At 47.3% G+C, this 25,456-nt stretch overlaps 1 protein-coding gene across 1 annotated transcript; it reads right to left on the bottom strand.

The window, feature by feature from the left end:
• Positions 1-195: 195 nt before the first annotated feature.
• LOC311361010 (TSC22 domain family protein 2-like) lies at positions 196-24,983 on the bottom strand. The gene is made up of 3 exons (XM_084481182.1): positions 22,547-24,983; positions 8,061-8,112; positions 196-2,253 (listed from the first exon to the last, which is right to left on the bottom strand). Exons 1-3 carry the CDS (start codon positions 24,232-24,234, stop codon positions 1,783-1,785), a joined length of 2,211 nt encoding a protein of 736 aa, XP_084337308.1. The 5' UTR covers positions 24,235-24,983; the 3' UTR covers positions 196-1,782.
• Between the last annotated feature and the right edge of the window lie 473 nt (positions 24,984-25,456).

Below are 25,456 nucleotides of genomic sequence, written 5' to 3'. Positions count from 1 at the left end.
ACATGTTGGTGTCGTTGCTCAAGCAGGGAAAAGGCTTTTATAGATTCTTGAACCAGTGCCATCTTGTGATCAAAATGCCAACTGGGCCCTTTGGCACTATTGTGTTCAGAGGCAAAAAGTATCAATCTGGTGCAGAACTACATATGGAAAAAAGAGCCAATTAACAAGAACAGCAGTTTCGTATAAGGCTCAACACTTATGGTCAATATTGCTTTTATTTAAATACATTAAAATTTGCAATGTAACAAAACTATTGGCATATGAAATTCAAACACCATTTAAATGAACATGGCTCACTTCATTTCTGACTAGTGTCTGTCAACACTACTCCTCCTACCTCTCTGCCACTCAGCGCGTTGCAACTCAAAATGTACTTTTGCCCCGGTAGACATTGTTCACAGACTATCTTACAATAAGAGTGCTGAATAAAAATGAGGTAAGAAAGTGGTTTGAAAGTTACAGATCATGCTGAACAACAAAAAAAAAAATTGTTGTGAAGGAAGAAATAGAACAAAATAAAAAGTGCATTAAAAAAAAAAGATTTACACAGCTTTGCATCTTTGGTTACAAAAGTAGGTTGAATGATTTCACAGCTTTACCCCCCACATACCATCAAAAATGTAAATAAAATAAAACAGGCTATGAAAGTTGGGAAGAGGGGGTGTGGCAATACAAATATATTTAGAATTAGGAAACCAGCAATTTCTTCAACATTTTCCTGCAGTTTCATTTGAAGAATTGATGTGTTTTTTTTCTTCACCTTGCGAGAATATTAATACTATACATCCTTTACAAAAAGTACATTCATAGTGAGTTTCAACATTTATTTATTGTAATTTGGCATTTCCAGAAGATTTTGAGTTAGTGTTGAACGTATAGTTAAGAGATTCATGGTTTAGGGCTACATTTTCAACTAATGTAATACACTACCTCAAGAAAGTATGGCCAAATAATGTGAAATTACTATTAAACAAATGCCAGAAGAAAGCAGGGATAAAAGGCTATGGTGACTATGAAATGGATGTAATGACATTGTTCTTAATCTGTGAAGACAGCAGCCCTGTAATAAATAAAACGGTAACAGTAGAATTTGAGCAGGAGACCAGGGTTGTAGATTGATGGAAACCTAGATAATGGCAGCGCTGGTGATCTGAAAATAGACTTTCCTACTTTCTCTCTCACTTATTTACAACATGAAAGAGCAAGGCTAAAAATACATCCCTTCACACACTAGAATATCTCATTTAAAAAAATATCGCTCTCTTTTGACAATCACACCTCATTCGTTCCTCCTGGTGATCAGCGTCTCCACACATAGTCTCATAAGATCTGGTCAGAGTCCACCTAAAACAAAAAACAAAGGCCAGTCCGTCTGGTACTGGTCTGACGAGTCCACTGGGTCTGGCCCCAGAAAGCAAACACGTCCCAAGTTCCAGCACAGCGGCAAAACTCCCTCGCTCTCCTCGTCTTCCGTGTCTTTCTCTCGATGATTGCATGAACACTTGACAGGCCCACAGTACACAAACGTATACACACTCATACCTTACATTCACACACTACATGCTGGACACGTTCCACTCTCTCCAACTCCATCCATCCCCCCATCACAAGCACACGCATGTCCACACGTACTGTACACAAACACACTGTACTTTGTGGTCAAGCTGGTGACAAGAAAGAAAGTTTTTGTACATTATTTTCTCTTTCCACAGATACTAGTTGTACTAAGTTGTAGCCCCCCCCCCTCTCCTGTGAAGCGAAGGGGTGGGGGAGGATTGCACTTCAGGCGGAGGTGAAGTTGGGCTGTGGCGGCTGACTGGGGTCTAGAGGGGGCTGGGTCTGGGTCTGGGGGGGCTGCGTCAGGGGGGGCTGCGTCTGGGGGGGCTGCGTCTGGGGGGGCTGCGTCTGTGGAGGCTGGGTCAGGGGGGGCTGCGTCTGGGGGGGCTGCGTCTGGGGGGGCTGCGTCTGTGGAGGCTGGGTCTGGGGAGGCTGGGTCTGGGGCGCAGAATGGGGGTGCTGCAGCTGTGAATGTGACTGGTGCTGGGCCTGGCCCGGCTGCTGCAGAGGCGTGCCGCCTGCGCAGGAGGCCGGCGGGGTGGAGAGCTGGGACAGCTGGTCAGTGTTGGAGATGGACTTCAGCACGACGTTCTCCCGCTCCAGCACAGAGTTCCTCTCCAGCAGCTCCTTGATCTGCTCCTTCAGCACCTCCACCTCCTCGCGCACCGCGTACATAAGGTGACTCTTTACCAAGTCCTGATGGAGACGGGGGGGAAATCTTTGTTAGGGTCAATAGCACCATCAGAACTCTGGCATACGGCTACAGAGCTAGCCTACGGCCAGAACAGTAGCTTATAACCAGAGCGCTAGCATACGACCAGAGCGCTAGCCTTTAACCAGAGCGCTAGCATACGACCAGAGCGCTAGCCTTTAACCAGAGCGCTAGCATACGACCAGAGCGCTAGCCTTTAACCAGAGCGCTAGCATACGACCAGAGCGCTAGCCTTTAACCAGAGCGCTAGCATACGACCAGAGCGCTAGCCTTTAACCAGAGCGCTAGCATACGACCAGAGCGCTAGCCTACGACCAGAATGGTATCTTAAGACCAGAGCGCTAGCCTACGACCAGAATGGTATCTTAAGACCAGAGCGCTAGCCTACGACCAGAATGGTATCTTAAGACCAGAGCGCTAGCCTACGACCAGAATGGTATCTTAAGACCAGAGCGCTAGCCTACGACCAGAATGGTATCTTAAGACCAGAGCGCTAGCCTACGACCAGAATGGTATCTTAAGACCAGAGCGCTAGCCTACGACCAGAATGGTATCTTAAGACCAGAGCGCTAGCCTACGACCAGAATGGTATCTTAAGACCAGAGCGCTAGCCTATGACCAGAATGGTAGCTTAAGACCAGAGCGCTAGCCTATGACCAGAATGGTAGCTTAAGACCAGAGCGCTAGCCTATGACCAGAATGGTATCTTAAGACCAGAGCGCTAGCCTATGACCAGAATGGTAGCTTAAGACCAGAGCGCTAGCCTATGACCAGAATGGTAGCTTACAACCAGAGCTAGCCTACGACCAGAATGGTATCTTAAGACCAGAGCGCTAGCCTACGACCAGAATGGTATCTTAAGACCAGAGCGCTAGCCTATGACCAGAATGGTATCTTAAGACCAGAGCGCTAGCCTACGACCAGAATGGTATCTTAAGACCAGAGCGCTAGCCTATGACCAGAATGGTATCTTAAGACCAGAGCGCTAGCCTATGACCAGAATGGTATCTTAAGACCAGAGCGCTAGCCTATGACCAGAATGGTATCTTAAGACCAGAGCGCTAGCCTATGACCAGAATGGTATCTTAAGACCAGAGCGCTAGCCTATGACCAGAATGGTATCTTAAGACCAGAGCGCTAGCCTACGACCAGAATGGTAGCTTACAACCAGAGCTAGCCTACGACCAGAGCGCCAGCATGCAATTGGTGCTCTTGCATACGACCAGAGTGCTAGCATATGTCCAGAGTGCTAGCATATGTCCAGAGTGCTAGCATATGTCCAGAGTGCTAGCATACGTCCAGAGCGCCAGCATACGTCCAGAGTGCTAGCATACGACCAAAATAGAAGCAGCAGATCTGAAGAACGATCTCATCACTTGAATAGTACATTTATATTCAGCAAACCAGATAATCTGTTAAATTGTATTATTTACAATTCATGCGGTACAAATGGTTTTCTCTATCCATGTTTTATTTTTTTCTATTATTTACATTATACATATACATTTTCTATTATTTACATTGTATTACTGACTACATTTAATAATACATAAGATGTACGTGTTAATTGTTTTGTTACAATCCTGCTTCATGGGGAACAGGTCTCTCTAGACGAGACCGATGTCGTCGAACTGTGGAGAGATTCTCCTTGAGCTCAATAACAAACATCAAACCAAAAGGGAAAGAAAAAAAGTTGTATTTCTAAGTAGGTATTCTTTCCATGTTAGAATATAATCTCAGCCCGTCAGTGGCAAAAACAAGCACTTAAAGAGGACACACGTTGACGGTAGCTATTGCCCCAAGGGATTACATCGCAGCCGATTTTCGTGGATTTCGACTGCCGCAATCTTGGTCAATACTGGCCCAATTTCTCAAATTGTTTTCCGCATTAATCCCTTAGACCAGGGGTCGGCAACCTTAGCAGTGTTGTGCAAGTTCACACTTTTCATGAACTAGTTCAAAGTTCAGTTCACACATGTTCAAGTGAACTTTTCACGTTCATAGTTCACCATTTCAATTTTGAACTAGTTCAAAGTTCAGTTCATTTTTTTTTAAAGTGAGAAATGAAAATGAAGGGTTAGGGGCGCAGGGGTGTTGCGCAGGGGTTGCCAATTTGTTGATATTTCCATATAGTGTTGTGCATGCTAGGGCTGGGCGATATACCGGTAGTAAGACTTATATCCAGTGGGTGAAATACGGGGGGGTCCGGGGGGGCTCGACCCCCCGATTTTCCCATGAGACCCCTGAAAGTCTCAAATTTTGTCCAAAAATAATAATTAAAAAAATGAATGTCACTAATGGTCACTTAAATGTTTTAAGCTCACCACCGTATTCAGAATTCAAAACATTTATTCACAAATATGTTCTATTTTTTACCAAGCAGAGCCAGCCAGTCCTATGCGCGTATGCAAATTAGCCATGTGCGCCAAACAGAAGAAAGACATGTTGAGAAGTCATACTAAAAACGGATAGCAAGCAAATGCTAAACCAGAGTGTATAACTCACACACTTTGGGTCTATTCTAACTTAAGGTAAGAGGCTATTTTTTAAATCTTTGCAGTGACTGAATTGTGATGATAGAACTGATTGTTGTGCGTAAGATGCAACTGTGCGCGTGTCCTTTCCGGCTTCGGCATACTGCATGGTTATGTAGGCCTTGTGGTTGGCAGCCTTGGAGTTGGAGAAGTTGGAGTGATTGTGTACGTGCGTGCGAGAGAGAGAGTGCAGACCCGCTGTGGTGATGTTTGGCTCGTTGTGGGCTGTCTGTCAACATCCGCCGTGGTTGGACGAATGTACTTTGTGTATGTGTTCAATGATGTATCTCTGATCGTATTTGCTGTAGATGGATGGTTAAATAATGTCACACCACGATCGGTCATAGCCTACTGCAGGCTCTCATTTGCAAGTGCACTGATTGCGTGCCAGTCTCCGATAGGCTATATACCTGGCATTTATTCAGTTGATTGCTCTTCTAAGTGCGCCAGATTGGTGCCAATTATTGTCGTGTTTGCATTGCAAGGCACAACTTTGCCGCTCCTTGTTATAAAACAATGTGCATCCAAACAACTTTAGCCAATGCAGCCTCCTATGTCAGTGTTGCTTTACGAATACTATAGCATATCGGTTTATCAAAAATTGTTAAGTGTGTGCGTGTTGTCATGTAGGCTATAGACTGATTGTCTTGGCTTGCATCCATTACATATTGTACTGATACCCCAATATTGACGAGTATTTCGCACACTGGTTATACCGGTATATTTTTGAAAGATATGTAGGCTAGTTGAGACAATATTGCCATACCAGTATATTATATATTATTTTGATGTTGCCTTGCAGAGGACGCTCCATTTTTCCTTTATTTCGAAAAAAATAAACCCTCTGCTCCGACACCCCATTGTTCCGACCATGTAGGCTTTTGTGGATCACCTCCCATAAACTAACATCTGAATCATCAAGCCGGGGCTAAGACTCAGATCTTAGCTCCGCAGAGCGCAGTGAGCGCCACAAGTGGACCCCAACAGTGGTGCTCACGTCACATAATCTGAACGAGTTCACGTTCAAGTTCTTTGTTTGCAAATGAGTTGTGTTCAGTTCAAAGTTCACAGAAAAATCAACGCGTTCAATGAACGCGTTCTTTTGAACTCGTTCATGCACTGAACCTTAGGCATGCATAATCATTGGCACATTTGCAAAAAAAATAAATCTTTTTTTTTTTTATTATTATTATTTATTTTTATATATATTTAATTTTTTTCACCGCTACAATGCGGCAGCATAATCTTTACTACTGATTTTTGTGTTCTACTGTGTACTACTGTTTTGGGCATTTCCTCCCAGTGCAAATATGTTTAAATGAGTTACTGAAAGCAGTGTTCTGAAATGGGATCAATTAATAGTTTCTAAACCTATGTTGTGAGTAACAGAGAAGAAAATATTTAAAATATTGTTGCAAGTTTTTTGTAAAGCTGTACATGTCTTAAAGGTCCCATGCCATGAAATTTTCACTTTATGAGGTTTTCCAACATTGAGTTCCCCTAGCCTGCCTATGGTCCCCCAATAGCTAAAAATTGCGTTAGGTGTAAAACGAGCAGTAGGTGTCTTGCTCCGCCTTTGAAAAAATGTGACGTGACCCCATATGTCGTCATATGGGGCCAGGTTAACTCCCCTTTCTCTGCTTGGCCCGCCCAGAGAATTTGGCCCGCCAATGAGACAATGAGCTAGAACCGTGCGAGCGCAGTGTGTGTGAATACACACACACTGTGACGCAAGTGTTCTTTGTTATTTGGATAACCGTTCTGCTGTTGGTGTTATGGCACATAACATGCAACACAATAACGCAAGCTTGCATAAAGCCCCCATTTGGTGAAAAGACTAGACTACATCGGGTTCTCTGACGTCTCTTGGATTTCCACAACGAGACTCGTAGTGGGGGTTATCTCGGCCATGGTTGAGAAGGAATTGACATGGAGGAGAAAGGGATTGTTGCCCGGGCTTGTCTGCCGGAGCCCCACATGCGCGGTTCAGTCTGTACTTAATATTGAAGTGGAAGTGGAAGAACCAGAGGCGTCTGAGAACCCGACGCAGTCGTTTGAGATTCATAATATTATCCGGAGGCGCAAACAGCTTTGGACCATGAAAATATATATTATATTATATAGATATCTATATATAATATGATATTATTTAGATATAGAGCTCCAGAACTCCCGCTGGAGCACCCGGAGTGTTCAGTGTTCCACTGTAAACACTAGCGCATGGTACCGTGGCCGCAAGCTGCTCAGGGCCACACCCCCACCCTTCACATCGACCCGCCTCTAAAAACGGCACGTTTGTGGAGAGCTCATTGTGGGACTGGCTCGTAGTGGCTGTAATTCTGCACCAAGGCTGAATTTCTTGAACGTCTTCAAATACTGTATTAGGGGCCCACTAACACCTATATATAAGCAGCCATAAGTAGTCCATCCCAAAGTAGCATGCCATGGGATCTTTAAAGATATTGATGTGGATATTTCCAACATTCTCATATGTCTCTTTTTTGCATTTCTCACAGTGCAAATATCTTTTTGAGTTTCTAAAAATGTTTTAAGATGGGATATATGTAATTATAATTTGCAAGCCCATGTTGCAAATATAACAACAATTGTGGACTGTATGGAAATAATACAATTCCAGGTATTCTGGAAATGTTTTTGGTCTCAATATTAATATTATAATATTAATATTTATATTTAATATATTGTTCCTTATGACACAATCATTAACGAAAAATGTCAAACTGGCACTGCATGTTGAAAAGGTTGCTGACCCCTGCCTTAGACCCTGAAAAGGCCTGAAGTTCACGTTTAAAGGTCCCATGACGTGCCACCGGGTGTGGTGTGATTAGCCGTTGCAAGCCGTTTTGGCCCCTTATGACATCACAAATGGACGTGTCCACCTAGATGTGTGCTGGATAGATCAGTCTATCAGCCTACCCAGTGGACTGTAGCACACGTTGCTCATCTATCCGTCACACATCTAGGTGGACACGCACACCTGTGATGTCGTAAGGGGCAGATTTCCAAAACGGCTCGTAACGGCTAACCACACCACACCTCGTGGCATGTCATGGGACCTTTAAATACTTAAATCAATTTTATTATCATCTTCAGACGTAATTTAAATGGTTTAAAACTAAATCAACGGCTTGTGAAGGTGACTGCATGGTGCAGGTTGAAGTGTGAGGAGCCGATTATAGCAGACATGAAAGAAGTGGTTCATGATCAGATAAAAAAGCTGTTCATGCATTACTCACCATTGCCTGTTCAATCTTGTTGTCGATGGCAACAACACTGGTTCCAGAGGCACTGTGGAAAAAATATAGAGACAATTAATATCACAGGAGGGATATTCTTTAAGAGGGATTGTTAACATCGTTTCAGATAGCTGAAAAAAGAGCTGGAGATTGATAGGAGGCTGTTAAATCATAGGATGGGTTATTGATCTGATTGAAATGCTTCCATTTGACCTGAGCCCCGGGCTTGACTCTACAGCCAGAGTTAGCCAGTTGTCCTGCTCCACAAGCCATGCATGTCAATCGCCACTCAGGTCCCAGGGAGAGCACACCAGACCGACTGGCAACGGGTTATATAGAAAAAAACATTTCAGAATTGTGTAAGCATGAGACCCAGACGGACTGTTGGCCCGGTGACTCCGAGCCCTGCGGTCACCTGGCCCCCCCACACCCAGCCCTACAACACGACAAACGCAACCGAGGGAAAGAGACTGACAGGTGAGCCGGCACCTGGCAGCCCAGACAATAATCAGTGTCCGATCGGAACAAATCCACCTTTACCTGCGGCGACCGCGACATGACGCCAGCGACCCGGCAGGCGTGTAGCCCCGCGGAGACCCGGCGCACGAGGGCAGCTGGAAGGAGAGGCCGCACCGCATGGCTCCAGGAGGCAGAGCTCTGGGGCTACAGGAGGCAGAGCTCTGTGGCTCCAGGAGGCAGAGCTCTGTGGCTACAGGAGGCAGAGCTCTGGGGCTACAGGAGGCAGAGCTCTGTGGCTACAGGAGGCAGAGCTCTGTGGCTACAGGAGGCAGAGCTCTGTGGCTACAGGAGGCAGAGCTCTGGGGCTACAGGAGGCAGAGCTCTGGGGCTACAGGAGGCAGAGCTCTGTGGCTACAGGAGGCAGAGCTCTGTGGCTACAGGAGGCAGAGCTCTGGGGCTACAGGAGGCAGAGCTCTGGGGCTACAGGAGGCAGAGCTCTGGGGCTACAGGAGGCAGAGCTCTGTCAGCAGTGTGACGCGTCGACCGTGAACCTTCCCCTGAGACACGCTCAAGGGGGAAGTAGGGCAACGAGAGCCACATTTAGCAGCTGAAAGAGGAGCCGGCGGTAGTAGACCAACCAGAGGTCCTCTGACAGGAGGAGAGCTCCCCTCATTCAGAACAGACGCGTGCCCTAAATGTCTCCTTATAGTCACACTGCCCTGAAGGCCTGCGACTGGTCATGAGTTACCACGTCACGCGGCAGCGTCACCGCCGTGGTGGTGGGGGGGGGGGGGGGGCCCTACCGTGAAGAGATATTCCTACGACCATGAGGAGGTCCATCAAGTACGTTGCAGAAGAGTTCTGCCACAGGACTGTACACGTTCATTTGAATGGTGTTTTTAAATTATTTTCTAGAAACAAGGGCATAAAGCCCTGATAATCCACGCCGATCACTACCTATTCCACGGACCGTGCATAATAATCCCAATTTCATTAAAGAATGATAATCCCTTAGTCCTGATTTGTCCATGTGTGCTGGCTGCAGTGATGGTGAGCCTCAGGTTAATGATGTGACGCCCCCCCCGCAGCGTGTGCAGCAGCCAGGTGGCTTCACTAGAGTGTTCTCCTGGGGGGGGAACGCCCCCCAACCCCAACTCTATAAACCCTGGCCTGTTGCCGGGGAAACATTGTGACTTTCCTTCCTGCCACAAATCTCTCCTTCACGTCTTTGTGTCAAATGTCAGTCACTGGACACGCTGAAACAAACAGCGTGGAGTACATCAATGAATGAAACGTTCAGACCTTAACTGACGGCATTACCCGATGCTGCTCTTAGTGCGTAGACACACACATATAGAAGCATATTTAAAGGCTAGGTCTAAGCTCAGCAAATACCAAATGTGTATTCAATTCAAGTCAGAGCGTCTCAATAACATGTGCACACACACACACACACACACACACACACACACACACACACACACACACACACACACACACACACACACACACACACACACACACACACACACACACACACACACACACACACACACACACCCTATGCCTGAAGGAATCTCTTCCTCCAAGAGAGAAGCACAATCTCTCCTCTCCCACTGGGCCACAGTCCTCTTGATAGGAGACCTCTTGATAAAGCCACTAACTCTCCACCGCTTTGCATGTCCTGATAGCACCCCCTTTGTTCAAATGTTACTCACTAAATGAATCCCGTTGTTTTACTCCGCCTCTTGACTGCAGCTGTTGTTAATTCTCAAACCTCGCTGTAGTTTCCAAACCAAACTCTCGTTCTACCTGTAGCACTTCTGGCCATGCAGAGTCGCTGCATTTCCACCACCAGTTGAGCTAAAGCGGACCGCACCGCGGCATATCATACTATTAAGTCAGTGACTTCATGGTTGTTAATTGATATTCAACAGTCTTTTTTTCCCGATAAAAAGTTTCGCTGTCCGTCTGAAACAACCCAAATCAAATTTATCAATCAGATTTTATGGTAGGCTAGGATACATAACTAAAAAGGCAATAAAGTGGGTCTGTTGTTGTGTCATCGACTAAAGACAACAGTCAGCGCTGGGCTGCCGGCCCACAGCGAGGGGGGTGTTTGACTCACAGGTGAGGGTTTCAACCATTAAAACCATTAAAACTAATACTACAGTCTACCTAGTAGCCCTAGCCCCAACCAGCTATATGGGCTCACTTTCAAGTCGCTTGTGACCAAAATGTCTGCTACAATGATCTCAAAGGACTATCTGGTAGTTTGATGGGCTTTGAGGATCTTAAAATAATTTATGACCAAAGCCATGGCGACAGTAAAACAGATGATGTAGTGAAGAAGGAGATACAAACTACTTTTTCCAAATGAGCATGGTCTTTTCCCCATAGCAGTTAACGTTTGTCATGGTCACGGTCGTCATTTTAGACTGAGCAGGCTCTGATAAGTTGCCATCCCTTAACCTTTAAGTTATTTTTAACCTGAAGTTACTCCATGAATGAGGTACTCAGTGCACATGTTTTAAATCAACACTAAGGTTTGAAGAAGCAAGGAAAGGCGTGTGGGTCAGGAGGACAGTGCGGTAGAAGCTGGGTCTGGTCTGTCTTGTTTACACGGGCACTGGGCAGATTAAAAGATGGATGCAGGATGCAAGGAGCAACATACCTGCACTCAGATAGGCCAGCTGACCCCCAGGGAGACAGAAACATGTCCTGTGGTGCTGGTAGCACACGCAGCGTTTGACCAGCAGAGAGAGGCGCATACACACCTCACACGTCCTGCTATTTCCCTGACCCCACTAGTCTAAATACACACCGGTGCGACTGGATTTATGATCCTGACCTCACGTGGTGGCTCTTAAAATGTATGGGCCGGCCCCTGGCCTGGACCAGCCCGTGGTCAGGGTCCAGAGATGTGGGCCGTCAGGAGTAGGTCGGCTACTTGAGGGGGATTATTTATAGGCCACATGAGTTTAAGGAAAAGTGTGGGTTAGGTGGTTTGAATATAAATTTCAAGTATTAAAATCTCATGTCTATAAGCGAGATTGCCTGAAAACAGGCTTCAAACTTCTTCTATGTTTAAAAGGAACAAGGACTTACAGTGGACGTTTCAATCGGAAAGAACTGAAGAGTTTAACCACAGGGATACAAAATGGACCGAGAACATGTGACCGGCCGGGGGAGGGTCGACCAATAACACATTAATAACGCATGTGTTTCCCATTTTTCAAGGTACCCTGAGCCAAGACTTTGACGATGTCTGGTAGTTTTAACTCATCCCACGGGTCAGAATGAATGGGATGAGCATGAGGCCTGATGCATTACATCAGAGAGACTTGGGAGGACACTGACCACCTCCAAGAGCTTACACCGAGGCCAGAGACCACAACACGCCTACCGTATGAACCATCAGGGGCGATATGAACTGCTTCAGGTGGAACTGCAACCGTACATCCATCTATATATCCATATCCTTTTTTATAAAAAGGTCATTGGTGAACACTAACCTAAATCATCTTACAACACTGAGTTCATACATTCCTAATAGTCAGCCTAATTGGGAATCAAACCCTTAACCCGTGCTTTACAAACTGTGTGGAAAAAAAAAAAGTGATAGAAATAAAGAAAAACTTAAAACAGTGCTGAGGAACAGGAAGTCTAAATGTGGATATCCGCTATACACCGAGGCTGACGGGGGTTTAAGTAGGCAACAGCAAGTGCATCAGCCATTGATCCACACATCACATGGTGGTCGGGGTTGATAAGCCAGGGGGCAGAGTTGAACTTGATGGCGTCTTCATGGCCGTTCTCATGGACTTCATGGATCCATACATTTAAACTAAACTCAAGCAGCCAATGTAAACAAAGACCTAAGGCAGAGCGAGCTCCCGGGGATTACCCGTGCAATGCAAAGCCTCGCTGCTTCTACCAGCCACAGGTAGTGAGGGCTAAGGAACGGTTAACAGGAGTAAAGTTGACCTTGTGCAAAAGAGCACATGCTATCATGACGCAGCCTCTGGAAGCCCTGCCAAACACAAGTCTAGTGAGGCATGAAGTCACTGCAGTAATAACAAAGGGATCTTTCTCTCTCTCTCGCACTGCCACTTGACAAAAACAAACTCATGAGGTGAGGGGGGCCACAGAAGGGAATGGGCACATTACAAACTTTAACCGTGCTGATCAGACATTATCCATTTGGAGGTCAGTTACTTTCATAGCATAAGTGATGCTTACAGAACACAGGTTAACAAAACATTGCACCACAACTGGATTTAATGCAATAACCAATGGGACCTCCTTTAACGAGGATCAAAGAGACCGATCCGTCTGTACGCAGTACACCAAAAGGTCAACGACAACAAACTGACCGACTGAACTCCCAGGCCCAGGGCTCAGTGCCCTGATGACGGACAGTTCTACTCCCACTACGCAACCACGGCAACAGAGAAAGAACAACAGTCCATGGCAAACAGAAATACTTCCAAAACAGGAAGTGAATCTGTACAGCTGTAGCATGTCTATTGTCATTCCATTGTGCCACAATACATCCACGCTGGATTATGGACTCACCCCGGGGGCGCCCTGTCGTTCACAGTTGATGAAGGTGTTCAGTGTTCACCAGAACAAGGCCTTAATGTGTTGTTGGGGTCTTAGTGTGAGCGCACTGCGCAGCGTTTCAGCAGCACTTACAGGAGGCTGAAACGCTGCTTAATTAGAACAATGGGTGATCCGCCGTCTAAAGCCAGCTAGTCTGACGACCACGAGCCTGTGTTAAATGAGCAGCCCGCTCTCTCTGCACAACATCAGCTTCATCTGCTGAGGAGAGCAGCACATAAAGCCAGCCAACCACACATTCACAATCTGATTTTTTAAACCAAATTACAAAAACGACTATCTTTAATTTGATTAGTTAAGTAGCCTTCACACAGGCGTTTAACGTTAAATAGGACCGTTGCTTTATTCAGTTCTGGAGTCAGCTTTGGAGGTAATTTATAGCTAATAAGGAACATTTCCCACCGTCAATCGAAGAGCGGTCTATGGTTTACAATCTGAATATATACAAGTATAGTCTGTCACAAATAGTTTCCTCTTACTGCTATAAAATTGGTAGAATTATTCACTGAATAAATCTTGAAAGTCCTTATGAGCAATTTGAAAATCAATAAAACGTGTGTTTTGTGAGAGTCACTTGCTGTAAGCTTGGTGCTGAGCAGGTTAAGGCAGACAGGTTATGGGGGGGGGGGGGGGGAAGAGAGAGAGAGAGAGAGAGAGAGAGAGAGAGAGAGAGAGAGAGAGAGAGAGAGAGAGAGAGAGAGAGAGAGAGAGAGAGAGAGAGAGAGAGAGAGAGAGAGAGAGAGAGAGAGAGAGGTTATGGGGAGGGGGTGGAGGGGTTAGGGGACAGAGACAGACAGATCAACTGAGTCTTTTAGCCAAAGCTCCCTGGCGGCCAGGCTTTGTGTTCCATCCATGCACATGACCAAAAAAGCAAAGCTCTCCACTTCCAAACACTGCGCGCACGCACAGTTGCACGGACGTAGTCGCACCAGTGCAAACACGCAGCAGGAAGGTCCAGTCCAAACCAGTCCGGTACCATACCTATCACTGGGGGTCTTTGAGTCCCTTAACCTGCTCCCAGGCTGGAAGGCCTGGTAGAAGGCCCTGGATGGGTTCCTGTGCCACCAGATTAAGGAGAGGAAAGAAGGAGGGAAAGAGAGGAGGGAGGGAGAGAATGAATGAATGAGAGGTTGAAGCAAGTGATTGGAGTTGATGCGGTGGTGGGGGGCGTGTGTTGCATGTCGAGAGCACTGGAAAAAATTCTAATTCTTTATTATTATTATTATTTCCTTCTTCATCCCCATCTTCGTCACTCACCTCACAGGACTGGAGACTTAGCATGACCTGAGCTTTTGTTACCACAACACTGGTCATTGGACGGAACGGATCAATTAACAATCAGGCAACTGTCTCAAATAACAAATGTCCTTTTTTTCCCATATAAGTGAATTCCTGACTGCACCAACAGTTTATCACACCTGGAGAGTGACCTCATTTCACCACAAAGGGATTAGTCGCTTACAGATTATATTAAATTGTTATCGAATTGTTATATTCAATTAGGAACTACATTCTTTGGCAGGGATGTCAGTGTGTGCGTGTGCGTGTGTGTTAGCTGGGTCAAAGAGACGTCCTGAGCAGAGGATTGTGTGTCTTTAAAATAGAGAAGGCAATTTGAAGAAACGAGCCACAGAAGAAACCAGCCAGAGAAGAATTCAACTGGTAGAAAAGTCCCCCACTCCCGTCACACCGCCTCCACAGCCACTAAACACACGACGAGACTGTGGCTTCAGCGCCTCGAGGAGACGGTCAGTGAGGCACGGTGCAGGTACCCGGAAGGGGGTACGAGACCAAAGGGTAAGGCGTAATACAGGCCTGCAACAGATACCCTATTTTAAGTATTTTATGTATTGATTGTATATGACAAAATAATCATTCTTAAATAAATGGCCAACCCTAGCCCTGAGAGCAGTGGAAGAGTCAACAGACAATACAACGTTACATAAACAAAACTAAAATTGAATTAAAGTAGCAATGTGTATATAAACTAGCTTGTAGCTTAAAATTCTTATTCTAAAGTCATTGCTGATCGATATCGAATTAATAAAATCACATCCTACTAATGAAAATTCTAGCCGGTCCGTAACTGTCTTTGTTTACAAGAACCGTACTATGGAAACGCAGAAAACTCCTCCTACTCACGCATCCCACGCCGCCCAGCTGTGACCGTCACGCAGCCACAGTGGACATAACCTGGAGTTCTGAAAGGCCTACTGACCGGGTGTGGCCGGCTTTACACATCATGACTCCAATCAAAAGGACTGATTATTTTGGCATTATTTGAGTGGCAGGGATGACGCAACTTTGGGTTGGTGTTGACAGGTGACTCCATTGGGGAGAGAGCTGTGCCTCAGGCCCTTCTGGAACACCTAGACTCAAGACCCCCACAGGCCTAGTGTGGCCTATTGCAGATAAAACACACACACACACACACACACACACACACACACACACACACACACACACACACACACACCAGGAGAGTGAAGGGGTTGATTCACAGCCATGGCCAAAGGCAGTTGGCAAAAACTGCCTTTGTCATTAGCGCGTGACTAAACCTCTCGTCAACCTCTACCTATGCTCTGCTTGGTTCTACTTAACGGGCCGGGGTTCAAAACTCTAGGCCCGACATGTACGTACGTGCGTGCACGCGTTTGCCTGTCAATCTGCGGTTGGTTCTTCACTCAACCTCTTTGTTTTAATGTCCGTTTTCTGTACCACTTGAGCTGTAACCGTGATGATATTCATTCATGAAACGCCGTCTTTCTGAATGATTTGTCAATGTTGTGCAGCAGCAGCCAGCAACAGATTAAAAGATGCAGTCTTCTTCTCAAACTGGGTAGTAGAAGGAAGAGGAGGAAGGGATAGAGAAAAGGACTGCATGTAAACACCTTTATATCCACAGGCTGGCAAGACCATGTATTTTTCCATCCTCCCCAATTGCTAGGTCTGTAGTCAACCAAAGGAAATCGTCGTAGACTGAAAGTCAAACAGTTTTTTTTCTTTATTATTAATAATTTCTTTAAATATGCACATTATCTCTAGATTAATTGAATAAGCCACAGTGCACTCTACTCTAGCTGCTAGCCTAAATATATTGTTAGTGCTGTTGGGAGACAGTCTGGGGGTTTCAGATCCACTCTTGGTCCGAGTCTGACTCGGTTCCCCAGAGCTTCAGTCCTGTGGGTCAGACAAGCCCCGGAGCGCCGCACCGCGTAGGAGATAGACCACACACGGCGGGGGATTTGATACGAGGTCTTGTTCCGTGCTTAATATGATGGGTGCCAATGGATCAGGCCTGTTGGAACACATTTCAGGATCTAATACAAGTCGACAAACCGATCAACAGACCGGAACTTGACCACTCTACCAAGAGCAATGGTCAACGGACTGGTTCTGGACCAGGACCGGACCCAACCCAGCAGACTGGTTCTGGACCAGGACCGGACCCAACCCAGCAGACTGGTTCTGGACCAGGACCGGACCCAACCCAGCAGACTGGTTCTGGACCAGGACCGGACCCAACCCAGCAGACTGGTTCTGGACCAGGACCCGACCCAACCCAGCAGACTGGTTCTGGACCAGGACCCGACCCAACCCAGCAGACTGGTTCTGGACCAGGACCCGACCCAACCCAGCAGACTGGTTCTGGACCAGGACCGGACCCAACCCAGCAGACTGGTTCTGGACCAGGACCGGACCCAACCCAGCAGACTGGTTCTGGACCAGGACCGGACCCAACCCAGCAGACTGGTTCTGGACCAGGACCCGACCCAACCCAGCAGACTGGTTCTGGACCAGGACCCGACCCAACCCAGCAGACTGGTTCTGGACCAGGACCGGACCCAACCCAGCAGACTGGTTCTGGACTGGACCCAGCAGACTGGTTCTGGACTGGACCCAGCAGACTGGTTCTGGACTGGACCCAGCAGACTGGTTCTGGACTGGACCCAGCAGACTGGTTCTGGACCAGGACTGAACAAAACCTTTGTCCCAGACACAAAAACAGAAACAACCCTTTCATGCCTTCTTACTGGAAGGGGGCCTGGGCACCTGGGGGACCGTGATCAGAGGAATGATGTTTGGCAAGATACCAATTTGATGTCAGGGTCGGGTACCCCTTAGTGCTCACTGAGTATGCCTGTTATCAGTCATGGGCACCTCATGTTCCTTGGGGGTTGGACGGAGACAGAGGGGAGGAGTGTGGGGGGAACAGTGTCAGAAGGATTTAAAGAAAAGAGGGTGGGTGGATAACCTTCTCTCTCTCTCTGTGTGTGTGTGTGTGTGTGTGTGTGTGTGTGTGTGTGTGTGTGTGTGTGTGTGTGTGTGTGTGTGTGTGTGTGTGTGTGTGTGTGTGTGTGTGTGTGTGTGTGTGTGTGTGTGTGTGTGTGTGTGTGTGTGTGTGTGTGTGTGTGTGTGTGTGTGTAAGTAGGTCACTGAGACTTTGGTTTCCCCCGAGGGGTTTTCCTTCAGCAACGCGGAATGTAGGAGGCGTGGAGGACCCGCCCCCCCCATAAGGTCTCTCCACATTTACACTGGATGGGGGGGAAATGGTCGGGTCAGGGGGCCAAATCGCTGGGCCATGGGGGAAAAGAAATGGCGCCGGCCGATGGAACCGTGTGCATCCAACACATGGCAGCACATGGCTCCTCTGACAGGCTACTAGCTATAGCTCTCTCCCGCTAGCACCGGGAAAGGGTGGCAGCAGCCATGTGGAAACCAAGTTGGAATATATGCATTCCCACACACATTATTATTGGCATTTTAAATAAAATAAAATCACAACTTAACCAACTTCAAAAGCAAAAAGATTGCGCAACAGCGGGGAGGAGAGTTTAAACATAAGAACAGGCTGCAGAACACGGAGCCAGATCAGAGGGTGTCTGCGGGCAGCCTCCACACCTGGGTGGTGGTGACGACGGAGGAGATAATCCCTGCATGGTCACACGGCGCTGCAGCGGCACTCTGAGCACAATGCCCCTCCTCTCTGAACCCGGCCGGTGAGGGATGGGGGTTGAAGACTAGTCAGAGAGGTTATTGATCAAACACACGCAACATGAAGCGAGCTTCAACGTTACACCTGCGACAGAGGCAGGTGTAATGTCACCAATTCAACTACTCTGCGAGGGCTTCATGGGGAAAAATACATTCTTACAAACGCTCTGCCTCAGTGGGATATAGATTAGGGCTGCCCCCTAATAGTCGACTAAACGTTAGTCGATGCGAAGAGTCTCAGTCGACCAAGTTTTCATTAGTAAGTTAGTCGTTCAAATCATACCAGTCAAAACTAACTAATTATATTGACGTGTCGGATCTGGCTGAGAGTTCATCTCCAGCTGAAGCTGCTCAGAGAGAGGATCGTGACAGCAGTACAGAGGAAATTGAGTCCGGCCCCGATATCCATGCTGAAGGCTGCTGATGAAGAGGAGCAGACAGAAAGGCTCCATTTTGGAAATAAATGGACAAAATGTTCAGTCTCCTTGCTGGTTGTTCTGACACATTCAGAACCAATACTGCTTTGCCGTTAACAGGCGGCTTGCTTCATGTGTGCGCTTGTAAATGTATTATTTTAAAGGCTCATTATTACGTTTTTTATTTGTAATGTAGCACAGTGTTAACAATGTTACTTATAACATTCTTTCTCAGTCCTGGAACTCAAACCATTTTCTGATGCCTCAAAAAAATAAAAATAAAATAAAAATGTTTTTATCATAAACGTGCGACAACTAATCAACTGTACTAACGACTACTAGTCGACTAACAAAATCTTTATTCGGGGGCAGCCCTAATATAGATATAGGGTCATCCAAACAGTATGTTATAGAGAGAATGCAACATAATCATACAAACTACACCCCTTTCTACATTCAAGTTGTAGGCATCACAAAGCCAACTCCTCCAACAGCTTCTCGCACACACACTTCCTCCCCAGCTAACGGACTAAATTGCTGATGGGACGTTGATCAGAAGAACTTCTGAAACCCTCATGCACAAACTAGCACCTAAATCTGCCTGGAACGAGCCTTTGTCGCTGGGAAACTCCAAGAGCGAGTGAGTGAGAGTAACTGACAGCTTTCACTGCCAACCTCCCAATGTGAACCCCCCCCCCCCCCCCCCCCAAAAGAAATACCTGAACCTAACCTTCACTCATGGCAGAACAAAAGCGCCTATCAAGACTTCCTCTGAGTCTGAACACATCTGTAACGCCTCGCCTGGCCCGTCACTCACAGGCCCCAGCTGAGAAAACAAACCTGAAGACCCACTGAGGCCCTCACCCAGGAAGGCCTACCGCCTGCCACACCGGGAAGGCCTACCGCCTGCCACCCCGGGTAGGCCTACCGCCTGCCACTCCGGGTAGGCCTACCGCCTGCCACACCGGGTAAGCCTACCGCCTGCCACACCGGGAAGGCCTACCGCCTACCACCCCGGGTAGGCCTCCCGCCTGCCACACCGGGTAGGCCTACCGCCGGCCACCCCGGGAAGGCCTACCGCCGGCCACCCCGGGTAGGCCTACCGCCTGCCACCCCGGGTAGGCCTACCGCCTGCCACCCCGGGTAGGCCTACCGCCTGCCACACAGCCCGGGGATAACCTGTCACTTGATGTGCAATGGAAGCCGTATAAGTTCCTGGTATGCGATATGTATACAGTTGGTTGAATACAATGATTTATTTTTGAGACGTTTTTGGCAAAAGCTGGGGGAAAACCAAATACAAGTGAGTTACTGCGTGATCAAGAGCCTGAAGGTATCGCTCTCTGACATGACTCGAAAAGACTTTTTTTTTTACCAGCGGAGATTGAACTCCATGCGGAGGCCAGTGAAGTAGAGTGTCACTAAGAAATACGCTCAATCCCCACTTGTGTGTGTGTGTGTGTGCGTGCGTGCGTCAGAGAGAGAACGAGAGACGCGCCCCAGTGACAGGTCTCTTATCAGCAGCAAGGAGCAACGGTGGAAATAGCACTGCTGGCTCTCTGATAGGACCCTGCTGTCGTAAGAGAGCCCTCTCTAATCAGCACTAGCAGTTCACAAGTGACAAAACACAATTCTGACAACAAAAATATATATATATAAAAATATATATATATATCATTGAACAGATTTATTAGTGGTCATCATTTGATATAAAAAATAAAAATTCTGTTTCAAAAATGTTTTGCATCCATGACAACATTTTCAGAACCATCCTCATCCACATGGAACGCAACTTGGAGTGAAAATGGTAGACTATTACAGTAAGTATGCCAGGCCAGCAGGTAGTTTTCAGCTCAAATATGCAACAAAACACAGAAGAAAACCCAAAGGCTGCGTAAAACAGCTTCTACTCTAGCGTTGTCGTCATGATTTTTAAAGAGCTACGGTAAAGGCTAAACCTCAACGTTTTCAAAAATCTCTTGCGTGACGTGAACTAAGTAATAATGTCCAGAACAACTCCAGCTCCAGTTACGAATTAAAGAACTGCAACCAGTTCAATAATATTTATAAATGGCAAAAAGTGATTCTAGAAGGAGTAGGGATAAAAGAAAAGCCCACAACTTTTGTTTTGTCCCCCATGCAAAAAGTAGCAAAGAAGTCTGATAGTTTCTAGCAATGTACACATTTGTCTGTGTACGTTACAGCCATTGTCCACTCAGTTTATACAATACAGCTTAAGGGATACAACTGCCAATATATGTTTGATATTATATTTTTGACCTAAAAGACTTTCAAACCACATAACTGGATATTGAGGAGTAATGATGCTGTTCCTGTTTATTATATTATTATATGACTTGTCTGCCGCGGGGAGGTCCACCTACGGGCCAGCCACTAAACACTGGCCAACCAAATAACTATATAAGGCTCAACAACAATATGCACGGCAAAGGTGTTTTTGGGTACATTTAACTATCTATCCTTCCTGAAACATCCCAAAATAAATAACATCATATAAAATGTATTAAAAAGGGAACTAGATAATGAAAACGAGTACACGTTTGCACCCCTTTTTCTGAGTAGTAAGCATGAAGTGTCTAACCTGACAAATAGTCAATGCATATCCAGGGCCATTCAATAGGGTTTGACCCATGGTATATAATATCCAACACAGCTATTTGGGAAAAGAAGGAAGCTGGTTTTTGCCATATGAAATTGATATGTTTTTTGACAACGTATGATAAATTCCCTTTGATATGAAAATATATTTTTTATTACTTCTGGTGTTAGGCTGACATCCGATGGTCATCCTGCATCACTGACACCATGGTCATTTATCTTTGGATAAAGTTGAATGTGGTTAAGCTCTAGCATAAAGTAAGCAGCCACAGGCCCCTTTGTAGACAGACCACACATTTCCACTAAAGAACCACCACGGATAAAATCATGACCTCAGTCTTGCCACATACTCAGAAACAATAGGACTTTGATAATACAACCAGAATGGATTATTTTTTGTATAGGATTGCGGAGCTTCCCAGTGAAAAATTAACAACATGAGATAAAGAAAGTGACAAAAAAATGGAAGCACCTCGTTAACTGAAAGGAGAGGATGGAGGAGGAATTGTAAAACACTTTACTTTTCCACTTTCCCCTTAAGCCAAGAAGAAGACAAGCCTGTTTCAAAGATCACAGCAACAGCCAGAAGTCTTTAAAAACCTAGAAAACATGAAAGTCAAAGCTCAGATCTTGCTACCACGACAAGGAACCGTTGCCATCTTGAAAACATATGCAGATCCACTACTGTACTGTAGACATTTAGTTCACATATCACTTGAGAAACGCAATAAATGGTAAAAGCCGGCTAATATAGCTGCACAATCGCTTTCTCAAAGGACAAGAAGCACCAGGGAGGAGGGTGGAATGATCAGAATGTCTCTTTACGTTTCATGAAATATGCTAACCAATCAAAAAGGGTCATGCACACGTTGGCCAAGACGTATGGGCCTAAGACTAGTGCAGAGTCAGCTCGGTGCTCAGCTACCCTCCAGCAAAGCACCAGAGATTTCCTGTTTAGAGCCAAGGCCATCATCTTAAGAAAATAACTGTAACAGCCAAAAGTAGGGAAAGAATGAGGGGGGTGGATAAACCTAGACAATAGCAGACCCCCCTCACACACACACCAACTAAAATAGCAGTTTGTTTGCGTGATGATTCAGTTGATGAACACTTTTCCGACAAGTTTCCGACATATCTAATGAGAAGATGGTATCAATTGTATGTATTTCATTCTCCTTTATGTATAAATCCATTGATTAAACATACAACAAAGTTTATGATCTCAGTGTCAGAAGTGTGTGATGACAATGTTTACACCATGTTGACCAAAACCTTGAACTAGTTTACTTTCTTCATAACAAAGTTATCAGTGGATTCATCTACTGCTGTGAATGCCCAACGCACTGGGCAGAGTGGGTCTCTCTGTGGTCGTACCTGTCCTCTTCCCCGTCCATGGGTAAGGGAATCCCGAACAGACTGCGGACCGTGGGGCTGGAGAGATGCAGGCTCTCCGGGATCAGAGGCTTCATCAGGTCCTTCCCAGGGACCAGGGCCCCGAAGACCCCGAAGGCTCCCAGGTGACCGCGGGGGAACTGGGCCTGCTTGGATATCAGCAGACTGGAGGTCATCAGGTTTGGCATGGCTGCACTAGAGGCACTGGGCGCGCCCGCGGGCACTGTGGTGGGCACACTGGAACTTGCGGCAGGCACATTTTGGCCACCAGATGGTGCGTGCTCGGGGTTGTGTGGCTGAAGCTGACCGGGGCTGGTGTACAGACCGCCAGCCTGCTGAAGGGCGGACCCCCCCAGCAGCAGGGAGCCCCCCACACCACCCAACCCGCCGGGGGGCGGCTGCAGAAGGCTTTGTGTGGTCAGGATAGGTAAAGGTCCTCCACCCCCTGGACCAGCCATCTCCCCACTTTGACCAGAAGCGGATGTGCCTCCCAGCGCTTGGGTCATGATGGGAGAGGGGCCGTGTCCCCCAGACTGGACCAGTGTAAGAGAGTGATTGGGGGAGGCGGCTGCCTGCATGGGAGACGCATGTAGTTGTTGTTGTTGTTGTTGGTAGTATTCTGTCTGGCTGGAAGTCGCAGCAGAGGCCTGCCCGGCCGGGTGACTGCCAGCGGTCTTCTGCATGTTGACACCACCTTGAGACAGGCTGTTGTGTCCGACAGGCTGTTGGAGAAGGCCGCCGGCAGGCTGCTGCGGGGAGGAGACAGCTATGGACTTGATGCTGCTGGAGAAAGCGTTCTGAGAGGCCGTCCCCCCGGGCTGCCCGGTGGCGTAGGCGGCCTGGTGCATCTGCTGCTGCAGAGCTGGGAGCGATAGCATCATGTCCGCCAAGGAGCCCAACCCCTGACCCAAGTTTGTTGCCAGGGCAACGGCAGAGCCACCCGTGTGGCCGAGCCCGCTGTCCCTGTCGACACTGGGCTCGGACGCCACGTTTGCGTGTCGGATGTTATCGACAGACCGACCCATCACAGAGCCCTCTGAATCCTTCTCGTAGAACTCTGTACATGTCCATCTGCCTCTTCGGAAGGGCTCTCCAGTACCATGGTCCAGTTTAATGACCCTGAAGCGTGAACTGCAGCTCACTGTAGCTGTGGTAGAGGAAGGAGTGGAATAAGTCACCGGTGCTGCCTGGGACACGTTGACTGACAGGCTGGGAGGCCCCCCGCCAACACTCGCCCCAGGGGGAAGGTGTTGCTGCTGCACAGGCCCTGGCTGAGTGACAAGGCCAGACATCAATGCAGACCCCGGCTCATGCCCTTGCTGACTACTCGAAGCAGAGCCGGCATATCCTATGTTTCGAGAGCCTCCGTTAGGGTTGTTTGGTAATGCAGACAACTGAGCAACTTGAGGTATATGTTGCGGTACCATGACGCCAGGTGCCTCAGTATCTCCGACGTTATTGATTGCTTCCTCTGATGAACTCCTGTCACACACTGGCTCATAATCCGCTCGTGACACGTCGAATATCTCCGAGGAGCCGTCCTCGGTCCGCGCCTCGTCCGGGTCGTCCAGGCTCTCCGTGTCGTCGGTGGCGCTGCTGGCCGCCACTTGGGCCTGCGTCACGCTGGTGATCTGGAAACAACTCTTTTTCTTGGCCGGCATTTTCGACATGTTGGCGGACTGTTAACAACTCCCTTATGGTTATCCGTCAAAATGCGCTTAATCAGCCTAGAACCGAGTCGATTAGATCGGATTTCACATTCGCATTTATACAGAATTAACAAGTAAACTGCAATCAATACGAATCTGCGCCATCCTCCTTTTTCTAGGTCTCCTGTTGCATTTTATGAGCGCGTAAAACAGACTGCTAGATCGTGTACAGCAATCCAGAGCTTTAGCTGCTAACAGAAATACCTTACAAGGGTTTGCGACAAAAGTTTAGTTGGAGCCAGGCGGGCCTGTCCACTCCACAGACCCGGTCTCGGAGTTGTCACCGCGCCGCCCTGCAGTGGGAGCTACTGGAGGCAGAGGCAGAGGCTGAGGCGGGCTGAGGGGGCGCAGCCCTCCTTCACCGAGCTACTGGAGGCTGGGGCGGGCCGACTGGAGGCTGAGGCGGGCCACAGCAGACTTAGGGGCCGCAGCGGAGCTACTGGAGGCTGAGGCGTACTGAGGGGCCGCAGCGGACTGAGGCGGGCCGCAGCCCTCCGCTCCCCGAGCTACTAGCAGACTGAGGGGCTGCAACACTCCCCCTACGTCGGAACAAGTATGGAAGACATCTTCTACAAACAAGTCTTCTTCACCAACTTCGTTAGCATCCTTCTGTTCTTTTAGTAGTCACACCAGCCTAGAAGGCAAGTCCTTTGGGAGTGTTAAAAATGTCTTAAATGTTACACTTTTGGACAACTGGAATCCTTGCAGCGCTTCCCTTCCTCACTCTCTGACAAGATGGCTCTGTATGCGCCGCGCTGCATGCTGGGTACTGCGCGCAACAATATCTACGTAGAAGGAGATCGAGAATAGGATGCAGTCACTATGTGCACCGTCCTCCCTCTCGGAAAAGCAAGAGACCGTGAACAAATAAAGAACAACCAGAAGGACTCCTTCATACAGGGACGGCCAGGCGTCTGATATGAGATGACCATGTAGGAAACAACACGAAACATTATATTGCCAACTGCCTTGTGCACTCATTTTTAGCTATTACAGTAGGCCTATGTTGAATTAACGTTGTGGGCATCTCATATTGAGTAGCCTACCACCACAAGTTATATAATCAATTAAATAAAAAATAATCTATCAATGTTGGTATTCTGATTCCTATACTCTGCACTTTGTCCGGTGGATTTTTTTTATAACCTGCTTGTGCAGCACTTTTTTTTGCATTGCATTGTGA

Source organism: Micromesistius poutassou (assembly GCF_964030765.1).
Source record: "Micromesistius poutassou genome assembly, chromosome: 16".
NCBI classification, from domain to species: Eukaryota; Metazoa; Chordata; class Actinopteri; order Gadiformes; family Gadidae; genus Micromesistius; species Micromesistius poutassou.
This window is presented reverse-complemented; position numbering and strand designations above follow the sequence as displayed.